General features: G+C 52.2%; 1 protein-coding gene across 6 annotated transcripts in view; it reads right to left on the minus strand.

Annotated features, from left to right (window-relative positions):
- ube2o (ubiquitin-conjugating enzyme E2O) overlaps positions 1-10000 on the minus strand; it is an 83203-nt gene that overhangs the window by 65153 nt on the left and 8050 nt on the right. For 2 of the 6 annotated variants that reach the window (XM_035531510.1, XM_035531517.1), the window contains 9 exons: positions 7149-7208; positions 6838-6948; positions 6639-6736; positions 6333-6396; positions 5317-5460; positions 5128-5237; positions 4418-4568; positions 4154-4331; positions 2842-3148 (listed from right to left, as the gene is read on the minus strand). In XM_035531510.1, the coding sequence (XP_035387403.1) occupies positions 2842-3148; positions 4154-4331; positions 4418-4568; positions 5128-5237; positions 5317-5460; positions 6333-6396; positions 6639-6736; positions 6838-6948; positions 7149-7208 (1223 nt within the window). The remainder of the gene's footprint in view (positions 1-2841; positions 3149-4153; positions 4332-4417; positions 4569-5127; positions 5238-5316; positions 5461-6332; positions 6397-6638; positions 6737-6837; positions 6949-7148; positions 7209-10000) is intronic. The other 4 variants (XM_035531532.1, XM_035531531.1, XM_035531530.1 and 1 more) reach the window with 3 other exon arrangements.

Raw genomic sequence — 10000 nt, forward strand, 5'->3', positions numbered from 1 at the left:
CACCAGACCCCACACACACACACACACACACACACACACACACCAGACCCCACACACACACACACACACACACACACACACCAGACCCCACACACACACACACCAGACCCCACACACCAGACCCCACACACACACACACACACACACACACACACACACACCAGACCCCACACACACACACACACACACACACCAGACCCCACACACACACACACACACACCAGACCCCACACACACACACACACACACACCAGACCCCACACACACACACACCAGACCCCACACACACACACACACACACACCAGACCCCACACACACACACACACACCAGACCCCACACACACACACACACACCAGACCCCACACACACACACACACACCAGACCCCACACACACACACACACACCAGACCCCACACACACACACACACACCAGACCCCACACACACACACACACACACACCAGACCCCACACACACACACACACACCAGACCCCACACACACACACCAGACCCCACACACACACACCAGACCCCACACACACACACCAGACCCCACACACACACACCAGACCCCACACACACACACCAGACCCCACACACACACACCAGACCCCACACACACACACCAGACCCCACACACACACACCAGACCCCACACACACACACCAGACCCCACACACACACACACACACACACACACCAGACCCCACACACACAGACCAGACCCCACACACACACACCAGACCCCACACACACAGACCAGACCCCACACACACAGACCAGACCCCACACACACAGACCAGACCCCACACACACAGACCAGACCCCACACACACACACACACACACACACAGACCAGACCCCACACACACACACAGACCAGACCCCACACACACACACACACAGACCAGACCCCACACACAGTCAGTCATATCAGACCCCACACACAGTCAGTCATATCAGACCCCACACAGTCAGTCATATCAGACCCCACACACACACACAGACCAGAACACACACACAGACAGACAGACAGACCAGACCACGCGCGCGCGCACTCACGCCAGACCACACGCGCGCGCCAGACCACAGACACGCGCACTCACGTCAGACCACACCCACATGCGTATATCAGACCACACCCACATGCGCATATCAGACCACACCCACATGCGCATATCAGACCACACCCACGCATATCAGACCACACCACACACACTCGTCTGTGTGCGGTGTCCTATTAAAAGCTAGAGACACGCGATACATCTGCGGCTGGTGTGTTACACCATTCAACCATGACTTTGCTTCCTGCAAAAAATAGATTATCTATTTATTTATTTTCATGTCTAATCCAATATGTTTTCAGAACTTCTCCATCACCCATACTTGTTTTTAACTCCGGTTGACTCGTGTGGCATTATGGGTAGCGTAGAGCTCCTCTGTGTTGGCAGACGACTGCTGGTCAACAGATCCTCTTCAAATTCATACATTGTAGACTTGTAGTTATTGTACTTAAAAAATGTGTAACAGTTTACTTCTATAGATGGTTAATTTGAGCATAAAACTTCCATCTATTTTAGTCTGGGTAGCAAAAAAAAAAAGAAAAAAGAAAAAACACCTTTTATTGTCCAGTGATAAATTTTTAATTCATCAGTTTAATACTGGAATTGTGAATTTTGTGAATTTTTTCCTGAGGACTTTAGCTGCTAGTTATAGGTTTACATTTACTGCATTTAGTAGATTTACTAAGGTTTACAAATATCTGCACCACAAGGCAAAAATGTACGTTTTAAAAATGAGGTTTGTTCCCATGTTCCCATTAACTACAACATACGTTTACAATAACGAGGTCCGATTTATCTGAGACATGGGCGGGTAAAATTAATAATCCATTTTTAAAGTTTAACACGTCTTCCATCCGCTCCACTTCATTCTACAGGTATGAACTGGCTTTAAAATGCAAAAAGTTCAAATAAGACGTCGTTCCACATCGATATCAGCCACAATGCCGATTATTGGATCTCAAACCAGGAAATTCAGTTGGTGCATTCCTGCTAAAAACTACAAATATGGTGCCTTTTCCATGCCAAACTGCAAAGCACTCCACTCCCAGCACTAACCCCGTTATACATTATGGTCCTTGCAAACGCCACAGCTTGCAAAGGCACTTATTGACATTTCAAACTAGACAGCAAGAGAGCGTGCTCGTGTGGGAGCGATTGATAAACACATTGAAGTGTGTCCAAGCATGCGTGCGTGCGGTATTAAATGTCCCGTCTCAGCTGCTGAGAACATCCCACACCCAGCCCGGATGCTTCCCTACAGTACCACGGCTGCTGTCTGAGCACCAAAGTTCGTGGAAGCACGACAACGCAAAGGGATTAAGATGCGCTGGTCCCAACAGACCCCGAGAGAACGGAGCAACGCCTCTGTGCGATAGGAGGAGCAGCGCCTCTGTGCACGCTTGCGTGTCTGCCCTCCAAGAACCTTGTAGAACTCTTCCCAGTACATCCCTGCCGCTGGAAGGATGAGGTCCACTTCCGCGCTGACGTCAGGCCAGTGCACAATCTTCAAACCCAACGACGCATCCAAGCAACGAGTATTTATCAAGTTTGTTTGCCTTCTTCTCGGCCTGAATGAATTTCTTTCACCTTTCGACCCTTTTTGTTGTCAGATGCCTGTTTTTGTGATTTATGATTCCATATATTTTTTAGATGTGTTAGTGTTTTGTACTTTCAGCAGCGTGGAACGACCTCGAGTCTATACGACAAATACCACCACGAATACAGCCGCCATCATCATCGTCATGGCTTGTTTTGCGCCTGAAGCGTCACTCACCTGTCTCCCGGTTTGAACTCGCGGGAGAACTTGGTCTTCTTCTTCTTGTGCTTCCTCTTCAGGTTCCGGATGGAGAGCGGGATGCTCTTCCTCCTGCTGGGGGCGCTGTGGAGCGAAGCCGTGGAGCTGGCCGAGGACGTGATGGAGCTGGTGTCGTCCGTGTCCTCCACTGGCTCCTCATCCGACTCTAGCTCCCCGACGTGGGGCCACTGGACCTGGGGCCCGTCATCGGGCGGCCGGGGCACGGGCCCGTTGTTGGGACACCGTGAGAAGGGCTCGTCGTCTGCGCTGTCGTGCCAGGGCTCTGCTGGGTGAGCGCGAGCGCACACACACACACACACACACACACACACACACACACACACACACACACACACACACACACACACACACACACACACACACAGTACATGGAGCAGGAAAACGGTCTCAGAAAGCAGTTCATTCTGTTCTGCGCCAGGTCATCAAAAAAAGGTTGCTATGCTTGCCGTCGGCGAGGACCAGACTGGAAACGCTGGTTTATTCTGCTCTCGCTGTACTGGGACAGACACCGAGAAGAGACGGATCTCCAGCTCAGTGAGTCAGGAACTGACCCCTAGCCAGCCTCCTCTGACCTCCCATCCCGGGGGTCCCGAGGGGAAACATCACTCCGCCCAACAATCTGAAAAGTTCTCCCCGTCGGCAAATATGCTCCGCATTCACGCCCATGCCTGCAAATGCAGAAAGCGACCTCGGCTTCCATCTCCGTGGTAACTGCCACTCAGGGAGGACATCCAAGGTAGCGGTGGGGGCGATTGAGATACCCAAGCACCGGTTTGCCAGTTTTCCTGTGACAAACTCCGGCAATAATGGCCTCGGGTATCCACGGAGACGAGAGCAGCTTAGTGATGAACAATGAGCCACATTGAGCAACCATTGTTAAACACTACGGCACTTGCCCTTAGCAGCGACCTCAGATAACCTGGGTGTTCCTTCCCCTACTGCCAATTTTGCTTTATTAGCAAATCCAGGTTTATAAATAAATAAATAAACATGAAAAAAAAAAAACTCCATGCAGTCCAGTCATTTTTCCTCACCGCGGAGCTCTTCACATAACGACCTGACCTTCCCCCTACGCTGCCCGGGGTCGCCAGAACTGAGACTGAAATTCACCATCCATTAAAAAAAACAACAACAAAAACACACACAAACAAGGAATGAGAAGTATTTTATCTGGCAGCGTTTCTAAAACACAAAGTACACAACAAACCTGAGCTTAAAGCACAACATTTCAGAAGTCTGACTACAAAGGAACGCGGACTGTACTGATCACCGTTAGCCGTCGACTGACTTCCCAAGAACCGTTGCGACGGATCCGTCTGCGTCTGTCCGTGCGCGGTACCTGTGCCTGCTGCCTCCTCCACCCTCCCCGGAGGGTGTATGCTGTTGGAATGCGGCTCCGTGTTCTCCGTCACCTTCTTCCCGGGGTGCTTCTTGAACATCCGCTTCACCTGCCGGAGGAAGGGCAGAGGTCAGCAGCACCGAGGAGTGTCGGTCCAAGGCCCCCCCGTCATCGTCGGCAGGGAGCAGCTCTCACCTTGCGGATCACGGGGTCCTCAGGCAGGACGGGCGACCCCTCCGGCCCCTCGCAGGTGATGCGGGTGGCGTCGCCCTTAGCCGGAAACACATACAGCGCCCTCTCACCCAGCTGCCGCTGTGTGTGGTCGAAGTAGCCGAGGCGCTTCACTCTGAACCCGAGGGAGATCAGACAAAACGGCCGTGAGATCAGAGAAACAGCAAGAGCTGGATTTCTGACGTGTTCATTTTAAATGAGCGCTTTTTAAACACGAAGCTGTTTCTAGGTCCAGACCTCCACCAGCTAACCGAAGGAAAAAATAATTTAACAACAAAAGAACCTCGAGAGGAACCTCAACTCAAAGGGAGATCAAAGAGTGTCCGTCAGTGCCCTCGAGATCAGACAACTGTGCAGAGAGAAACGTGAGCCCCGTAACGGCCCGGTCAGGAGGGTCCGGGACCTCCAACTGCTCACGAGCCAAAAACGTGGAACAGTGAAATGTCATAACAACCGGAGGAATATAAAAGAGACGGCTTGCAACGCTGCGCTGAGGAATCTCCAACAGACACGCGAACCTGGCTCACGCGGAAGGAGCAGTAGCGCGTGCATGACACCAGGGATCCACATGGACTTTGCTTGAGGGTTAAGCATGTTTTTATTTTTTACATTTTTTACCAAAGGCTACAGGTGTGTGTGTGTGTGTGTGTGTGTGTGTGTGTGTGTGTACAAACCTGCAGAGGTTCTCCTGTGTAATGGTGGAGGGTGGGGGGAAGACGCTATCGGAGCCTTGCGGGGAGTAACTCTTCGTAATCCACGTCACCTTGAGCTCCGCCACCTGGACCTGCAACAGACGCTCGGCTCAGCGTGCGGTCCGAGCCTGCGGTACAAAACCAGCCAGCGGGTGTGACGCCTACACCCACCTCCTCCACCACCACACGGAACTTGCTCTTCTTGCTGAGAACGGGCTTCACCCCATACAGCCACTGCACGCTGGAAAAGACCTTAGCCGGCCCAATCAGGACCTGACCCGGGTAGAACCCGTACGCCTCGTCGAAGAACAGCCCCTGAGCGCAAAAACAAGGAGGCGCTGAATTCAGGGTAAAATAACGCATGACCATAAACCCTCAACACTAGTTACAGATGACACGGCTACAGGTTACTCACCGAGGACCTGAACTAATGAGCTACCAGTCGATGCAACCACAAAATCTGTGTTTCTTGCCTCAAGTCCCACATTTTACAGCTAGAAATTTCTCCCGACAGGTAACCATTTCGCCCAAACGGTGGGTCATGTGACCACTGATTGGAAGCTAGCCCCAAAATCCCCCGATCCAACTTCACATTACTATACAGAACGTTGCCTCGTCTGTCGGAGGCGTGCATCCGACGCAACACAAGCACACAGCCGGTACAGCGATCAACTTGATGCAATTATCCTAAGAGCGGTTGGGGCTACTTATGCACTGACAACATTTAAAGTGCTAAAAAAAAGACACCAAGGTTAAGAATCGGGGCACAACACACAATAATGGAGGCCAAGTTACTCTTGAGAAGAACGTCTGCTAAATGCTATAAACGTCCCTGTTAGTGCAAGACACAGCATTGAGAGACCGAGGAGTGTGGCTTCACCTCTCTGAGGCTGCAACAGTTCAATGAGAAGGACAAGCAAGGGTGCCCGAGTTGCCCCCGGCAACAAAGTTCTAAACATGGCAGGAAGCCCCCAAAACCAGTGTGTGAAGTGCCCCAGGGACGCCCAAACTCCTGGCTGTCACAATGCTCCTCATGATAACCGGCATTACCGGCTCTCATCTATAATCTCCTCGTTACAGCCACGACGATGCCGACGTTTCACAGGCCGTTGAAAAGCGGAAGGGAGTGGCGTGGCCGCGGCTCGTCTCTAACGGGGCACGTGAACCGTGTCCGCGCTGACCCTTACCGCGTCGCTGACGTGCGGGTAAACATCGTAGAGTTTGGCGCCGTCTTCTTCGCTCATGGAACACCTGTGGACAGACAAGTTAAAAAAACGTTAAAGTCTCACGCGTGCGCACGTAGCACAAGCTAACAAAAAACGCGCGAGCACACAGCCGAAGAACAAGAAGAAAAGGCCATTCACTGGCTCAGTAACAATTGGGGCCTGCTGAACCGCGGCAGAAAAGGCCTCCGTGCACACGTGCACACATGCACACGTGCACACACACACACACACACACACACACACACACACACGAGAGTGGAGCGTTACCGTGCGCCGTTGGACAGCTTCAGGACGATGTGATTGCTGAGGTCGTAAACCTTCCCCAGCCAGAAGTCGTAGACGATGTAGTCGCCATACATGAAGGACTACGGGAAACAAGACAGCAGCGGTTCAGTCGCTTGTACGGCGCGCACACTCCCGATTGGACGAGCGACGGGGCAGGGTCCGCCCGGGCCGGCTGACTTACCCAGATGTGCTGCAGGTCTCGGCTGTTTACAGGGTAAAGGCAGCAGTTGGTCCCGACCAGCTTCACGGCGCATTCTGTGTTGATATTGGTCACGATGCCGCACTGCTTGTCCTGCGGGGAGGCAAACGTGACAGGTCACCCAGCGGTGGTTTACGCTTTAGAGTCAGTCTGGACAAACAGTCGTACACATTTAGAGCACGTGGATTAAATGAGGTCATATGAAACACGAGAGCGATAAGGCACGACCCAGGTGGAGCACGGCTCCGTGTGAGGTGTGGGCGGCAGGTGTAGCTGATGAGGGAGCAACTCACGTTTGAATTCATTCTGCGCACAAAGTCTCTAGGCACAATGGATCGATCTTCAAGTTTCAGCTGAGAGAGAGAGAGAGAGAGAGAGAGAGAGAGAGAGAGAAAGAGAGAGAAAGAGAGAGAGAGAGTTAGTGATCACTGCAGCATGCAATAGCCGTGCCCATCTGACAACGGCAAGGCTCCGTTCGGCAGGAGCTCCTGCCCTTAGCCATCCAGCTAGCATCCCAAAGACTGCCATCCGGCCACCTGACCCACCCCTGCCCTCCAGCCTGCCAGCCCTGCCCACCCCATAGGTCGGCTGTAGCATCTGGTTAACCCAGCAGCTAGAGTGCACCTGCACGTCAGGGCCGGCTGTGCCAGAGGTCAAGCGCAAGGCGGAGCAACATGGAAAAGGAACGGTGAGAAGTCAGGAAGTCCAGAAATCCAAAATGACCCAAAATGACCGCAAAAACGGCAACGTACCAGACAGTGCGGGAAAGGCTGCGGTTAGCGCAGATCACCCCGCGCACCTTCTGGCACTCGTTAGCCGCGTTCATTCATTCCTTCGTTTGTTCGATCGCACGTCGCACCTCTTTCGGCTCCGACGAGATGGCTCCGCTCACGCTTAGGTCTTTCGATTCCGTGGTACGGAACAATCGTGGCAAGTCGACTCTCCGCGAGGTAGGATGGACGACTTCCTCAGGAAGTCTCCGCCGCCCCACGCCTCCGCGGGAATGTCAACTTGAACAACTCAAGGAACAGATTTTGAGTTGCCTTCGGCCATCGCAACTGCGTCTGAGCTAGCAGGTCTGCGTCTGAGCTAGTGGGACCCAAAAAGGGACACATTAACCTTCAGGCTTCTTAGTGGTTGCTTCCCTCCTCAAATGTCCGCATCAGCAAAACAAACATGAGGCAACGTGACATGATATTTTAATAAATCACGTACCATCACTCCAGCATCGCGGTGGTTACGGCAGCGTGACCACTAGGTAATTACATCAAGAGATAACGTCTCAAGCTCTTGCATCAAAATCCAATGTCTCCCAAGGTCTCCTGGAACATTTCAAAACGAGCCAGAACTACAGCAGGAAATAAATCTCTCGATCACAGCTCATCCTGGAAGCGTCGAATGACATCATGCTACCCACCCCGAACACGGATCACGGGAGCGGCAACGCGGTGGTGTCATGGCACCCGACATGAAGGGCCCGGCAGGCCAGCGTCGCACCTGACGACTTTCTGTCCAGTCTCTTTGGTGTTGAGAACGTTCCTGAGTTGTGGGAGTGGGGGTGGAGGTGGAGGACTCACTGTCCTGTTCAGGTGTCGCGTGCACACGCGCATTTATTTGTGGTTCTGAGAAGACAGCTTGCACGCAGGACCCAGTCCTGCTAATAACCTGGTGATGTAAATGCACTGAGGCCATCTGTCTTCGTTGGAATAAAGTGTGTGTGTGTGTGTGTGTGTGTGTGTGTGTGTGTGTGTGTGTGTGGTGGGGGGGGGGGGGTCACCACAAACATTAGTTAAAAATAAAGGGAAGATTTTTAAATTAGCAGGTTAAACGCTGTGCTATGTAAGGAACTGGGACCAGTTGGTTGTGGGTTATATTGGACGCGCCCGAGACACACAGTTACCTGCCAGAGCAGGTGCCTGTGTGTGATTCAATACTGGGCTGCAGGCAGGATTCGCTACAGCCAACAGCCTGGGCCATGAAACTGCATGTTGTTGAGTAACAACACATACCCCTACATGTGGTACCCCCTTTTGGGGTAGTTTTTTTTTTTTTTTTGCATGTTTCTTCATGAAACATTTCGAAATGTTTCGTTTCCTACACAGACAAAGCAAGGAGAAAGAGGAGCGCTAGTGTCCAAGCCACTGAAGGAGGCGAGGGTGGTTTACCCCCCCAGATAAAGTTCAGATAAATGTTACAATGCAGACAGTAATTCAAAATAATTATGGAAAAAATGTCAAACTCAGGAGACTGTCAGAGCAGTGTGTCTCTGTTAGGATGAACAAATTCTAAAGTTATCAAGAAGCTGTTGATTTTTTCCACCTGATTCGTTATCCTAATAGTCACCAAGTCACATGACACCGATTTCATCCAATTACAAGGTGAGATGGTGATACTGGATTGATTCCGCCAAACCGATATCACGGTACAGAATCATAGAAAACTATGAACTTGGCCTTTAAATTAGCCCAACGTTCATCTGCTAGGTTAAAGAGGTCGTCTAAGCTGAGCAATCAAACCGGTGACTTAAAGCCTTACGAGAGAGAGCGAGCAGATAAAGGGGAGGACAGACCGCTAGACTGCGCCTAGCCTCCTGCTGACCATGATTCGGGTCTACAGGGTGCATGCTGGGATCCTGCGTCCTGATGGAACGTGACGTCAATCACTGAGCCGCAGCCCAGACCGAACACTCTGGGCGTCGTGGGGCCCAACTTTCTGTCGCTGCTGCTATAGCTTCGAACGGGGGCCGGTTCTTGGCACCACCCGAACCGGGATGTTTTTAAGAACCCGGCCCTTTAAGAAAAGTACTGGCACGTGCGTTTCCCCGCCGGGTCTACAGGACCCAATTAAGACTGCTTTCCCGATTTCCCTATCGTGACGCGGCTCCGGGGGCTTCGGGGCGCGGGCGAGCGCTCCGCACTTTGGACCCCCCCTCAGAGAGGCTCCAGAAACCTGGCGGCAGCGGTGGGGGAAATGGGAAGCTCACTGCTATTAATAGTGGACGGTGCAGCATACCGCCATGCCGCAGCCTTAGGGGTCAGCGACCGGGCACAGGAGGAGACGATTGGTCGGAGATGATGTCATTCATGCCGGTGGGCTGGAGAGGGGCGGAGCTTCAGGCTCCGATTTAAACAATGGCCCAGCATCA

Source organism: Electrophorus electricus, chromosome 1 (assembly GCF_013358815.1).
Source record: "Electrophorus electricus isolate fEleEle1 chromosome 1, fEleEle1.pri, whole genome shotgun sequence".
In the NCBI taxonomy this organism is placed as follows: domain Eukaryota; kingdom Metazoa; phylum Chordata; class Actinopteri; order Gymnotiformes; family Gymnotidae; genus Electrophorus; species Electrophorus electricus.